General features: G+C 34.4%; 1 protein-coding gene across 1 annotated transcript in view; it reads right to left on the minus strand.

The window, feature by feature from the left end:
• The window catches only part of CSMD1 (CUB and Sushi multiple domains 1), a 2,584,888-nt gene that overhangs the window by 759,199 nt on the left and 1,820,961 nt on the right, over positions 1-4,728 (minus strand). Inside the window, exon 17 of the mRNA XM_006895025.1 lies at positions 3,821-4,009. Within this exon, the coding sequence (XP_006895087.1) occupies positions 3,821-4,009 (189 nt within the window). The remainder of the gene's footprint in view (positions 1-3,820; positions 4,010-4,728) is intronic.

Raw genomic sequence — 4,728 nt, forward strand, 5'->3', positions numbered from 1 at the left:
AGTCGCCTGCGACTTGACAGCACTTAACAACAACAACATGCCTCAAAAGAATCTCATTTACTATTATTAAATATGACATGGCCTTGCAAGGCCAGAAAGCTATGGTGGTAAGAAGCTGGCTGCAGTCCTGAAGGTACATGGTTCAAATCCACTAGCTGCTCCACAGGAAAAGAAACAGTAATCTCCTCTCCTGAAATTAACAGTCAACTATGGGTTGGTTATGACTTGATGGTACACAACAAAAACAACCATTAGCAATGCCTTGTTTCTCCTTCTCTTCCTTTCAAAAGTATTTCCTCTAATTAACCTCTTTGTTTGCTTGGATAGAAAAACATTGATTCATGTTTTGCTATTCTTGTTTAATAGGAGGTGGTTATTTTTGGTAGGTGTCATCAATTTGAGTATGACACATAACAACACTATTAACACCAGATCTGAGACCTGTCCAATCTTGTACCATCCTCTTTATGCCAGACATTCTCTAGTTCATTGTAATCATTTTGTCAATACAGTTGGTTGAAGGTTTTTCTCTCTTTTGCCAACCTTCTACCTTTCTAAGCATAATGTCTTTATCTAAAGAACAGCCTCTCTTAACATGCTCAAAGCATATGAGATGAAATTCTGTCTTCTTTGCCTCCAAGGAAAATGTTAGCCATACTTTTTCCAAGACATAACTATTTGGGGTTTTTTGACAATCCATGGGATATTCAGTAGTACTCTTCTCCAACACCACAACTCAAACATTTCAATTTTTTTTTCCGCAATCCTTATTAATTGTCCAGCTATCAGTTACAAATCAAGAGATTGAAAAGAACATAGTCTAAATAAGATGCACCTTAGTTCTTAAACTGATATAATTTCTCTTCAGTAATATCTGACTGTAGGCTTTCTCAAAACAATATGTCTTCTGATCTCCTGATTATTGTTACCAAGTGTGTTGATTGTGTATCTAAGTAAGATGAAGCTGTTGACACCAACAAATATTATTTAATAGAGTGTAGAAAATATAAAATAATTAATATAACATGGAAGCAAAATATTGCTGATAGCAGTCCAAAAACAGCTAGAAGACTCTCTTGACAGAAAAACTGCAAGAAGTTGAAGGTGGGGATAGAAGCAGCCATTGCAACAAAGATATCATTGATGGTGTCAGATGGATCTTGACTAAAATCAAAGAATACTAGAAGGATGTTTATTTACTGTGTGAATCATAATAAATTGTGGTTAACATTTAAAAGAATGGAGATCCCAAAACACTTAAGAGTGCTCATGTGAAACCTATATGTAGTTCAAAAAGCTGTTATCAAAAGAGAGCAAGGGAAACTCCATGGTTTAAAATAAGGAAAAGTGTGTGTCAGGACCATGTCCTCTGTAGACACCTAATCAATCTGTATGTATATGTGTGGAATTAGTAAATAATTCCAGAATCCAGACTCTATAAAGAAGAATGTGACATGAGAATCAGATGAAGACTCTTTGGTACTGTGTTGCATAGATGGCACAACCTTGCTTGCTGAATGTGAGGAAGACATGGAGAGCCTGCTGCAGAAGAGTAAAGACTACAGCCTCCAATATGGATTACATCTCAACATCAAGAAAAGAAAAAGTCTTTCTCTGGATCACTAGGCAACATCATTATAGAAGGAGAAAAGACTGAACTTAACAAAATGAAGATCCAAAAGTAAGAAGTAAACTGGAGATATTTTCTTGGTGACCACTTTTAGAAGTGTTAGGTTTAGAAAGAATAAAATTAAGTTGATGACAATAGATTGAGGAAGAACCATGAAATAGAGTTAGATGACAGGGACAAACAACTAGAACCTGCTAACACTGCATGTGAATCAACCAAGAACAAATAGCCTTGTTCGATTGCCTGTGGTTGCAGAAAGCACAAGTTTTTGATCAAAACCTTACTTCAATAGACCACTGCTGTAGGAAGCGCAGAACCAAGAAACATCACGGTTTATACAACAATGGGCTCAGGAAAGAGTCAATGTCCCTTCTGACCTCTTAAAATGGATCCACTCTCATCTTCTGTCGGTATCGCTCTTGCTTAATACATTTTCATCTCTAACTTTTAGTTTAAGTTAATTTTCCTCTGTCTTTAGCAATCCTTTTGTCTGAGTTGTGTGGTTTTATTCTGCTCTTATAGCACTCATTTTGGGAAGCAATCTTTCAATATCGTGAGCAGCTAACAAACCAAACAGGAATCTCTTGCTATCAAAACAGAAAGATTTTTATCTATTTCATGAGTAGTAGATGGTTTGATGACACCTTAGAACATTACTCTTCTCCAACTCCATATCTCAAAAGCATTACTTCTTCTGTCATCCTTATTCACTGTTCAGCTCTCAGATGCATAGCAAATGATCATAAAGATCATGGTGTGAATCAGATATACCTGATGAGTTGTTTATCAGGCCTCTATGAGTTGTAGTCAACTTGACAGCACCTAACAATAGCAGCAACAACAAAAGTAACACAATATTTAAGGTACCAGGGTGCTAAGGAAAGGCCAACTGTCCAAATCTACTAGTTACTTTGAGAGAGAAGAATTGACATGATGACTATAGCAATGAGCTCAAATGCACTAGAGATGATGAGGATGGCACAGGATAGGACAGGGTCAGGTCTTTTTTTCGTAGTGTCTCTGTGAGTAAAACCTTAATGGCATCTAACAACAACAACAATACACCTCTGAAGGAGAAAGATGGACTGTTTCTTATAAAGATCTGTAGGCTTAAGAGCTTGATAGAAGGTCGCCATAAATCAAAATAATCTATAAATATTTTTATATTGGGTGCATAATGAAAAAAATTCAGAGTTTTTCAACAAAAAGTATATTGTGTTACATGAGGTAAGATCTGGATGTGTGAAAAGTACTGAAAATAGAAATTAAACAGAAAAAAATCTTTTTTTTGTTTTTTTTAAGAACAAATCTTTTTTTTTTGGTTTTTTCTAGATACACTATTATGTTCTTGAGCATAATGCCCAAAATATCATTTACCTTATCATAAATAACACATTTGTGTAACTTTTTATGATATTTTGCATAGTAAAATAATATGTCACAATAAAAAACATGCTAGAAGTTTTTCAAATCTCCAAGAAACATATTTGTGCAGGGAATGACAGTAGCTGGTATCGCAAGTGCTTTGCAAGAGGTTGAAGAACAGAGAAATTTTATAAGCTATAAAGGAAGTTGCTTAAGGTCTAGGTCAAAGGACAATCAAATCTCATAATTTAGAAGCTGTGTACATGCTTAATCTGAACATATGAAGTTGAAAAATTTCTCTCTTCAGTCGGTACTGTTATTTTGCATGATCCAGCCCGTGAATTCCCTATGTCAATATGTACACAACAAAGCTGCACTAAATTTCAGTGTATGAGAATAATGTTGAAACAAAGACTCTAGTCAGTAAGAAATGGCACTGCTAACTAAAAGGGAGTACGTCTCTAGTGATTCATATCTACCAGCCCCTCCACAGGAGAAAAACGAGATATATCCTTCTGTGCTATTTACAGCCTCATAAAACCCACAGGAAGGTCAGCTGTGAGTCCGTTCTGACTAGATGGCAATGAGTTTGAATATTTTCAAATAAATGTTCTACCTACTAGAGATAAACATCTTGCTTTTCTATGTAAACATCACATTTTAAATAACCATGTTCTTTTTAATTTATATAATGTTTGAAGAAGAAATTACATTAGTAATACAATACATACCTATTAAACACTTATCCCTTCATAACTATTCAAATTTTTGCTTTTTTCTTTTTCCATTTCTTTATGATTGACAGTTTAATTGTGGCCCACCTACCATCACAACTAGGCAATGCATGGTTCCACTGATGATTCCTCTCACAGATAAGGGGTTCATCATCACTTAGTGTATATCCTGGATCACAGCTGAAAGTCACTGTAGATCTGATGCCAAAATTATTGCCATGACGACGACCATTCACAGGAATTCCAGGATCAAGGCAAGAATCTGACTCTAAAGTCACACCTAAGTTTACAACAAATAAATGTAAGTAAATATCTGGGTTTAGGGGACAGAAACATTCACATCATATCTGCTAATATAAAAATCAATACATATTCTAATATTAAACTTTGTTTTTCTGTTGTTGTTAGTTTGAATTGAATTTGTTCTTTATTCATAACCTTACAATAAAACGCTATCAATTCCTCTACTATCATCGCTATCTTTGGTATTTTTAAGTCCATTGCTTCACATTTTGTGTGAATCTATGCCTTGAATGTTTTCTCTGCTCTTATACTGGCATTTACCAAACCTCTTGTTATTTTTTAGAGATGTTGTGATGACATTTTTTATGCAAGATGAAGTCTCACTATTCTTGCTTCTGATAAGCATTCTGGAAGTACTTCCTCAACAACTGATTTGTTCATTTGTCTGGCATGCTATCTTCAGTAGTCTTTGTCAAAATCCTAATCTAAGTAGGCCAACTCTTTGTACTTCCTTTTTTATTGTTTAGATTTGGATACCTTTAAGCTCTTAAATAATCTTTGCAGTATACTCACCCAATTTAATGTTTCATTTTAAATATTTATTGTTGTTTGTGTGAAAGTTAATATAGCAGATTTATATTCCTTTCAATTATCCATACATATATTAATGACATTGATTGATATGTCACTCATTTTGCTTATACTCAATTGTTATTCATCACTCTTATGTCTTGATAATTTTCTATTTCTTTTTTT

The sequence above is a fragment of the Elephantulus edwardii genome, unplaced genomic scaffold (genome assembly GCF_000299155.1).
Source record: "Elephantulus edwardii isolate Elephantulus edwardi_28Jun2011 unplaced genomic scaffold, EleEdw1.0 scaffold00154, whole genome shotgun sequence".
Lineage (NCBI taxonomy): Eukaryota > Metazoa > Chordata > Mammalia > Macroscelidea > Macroscelididae > Elephantulus > Elephantulus edwardii.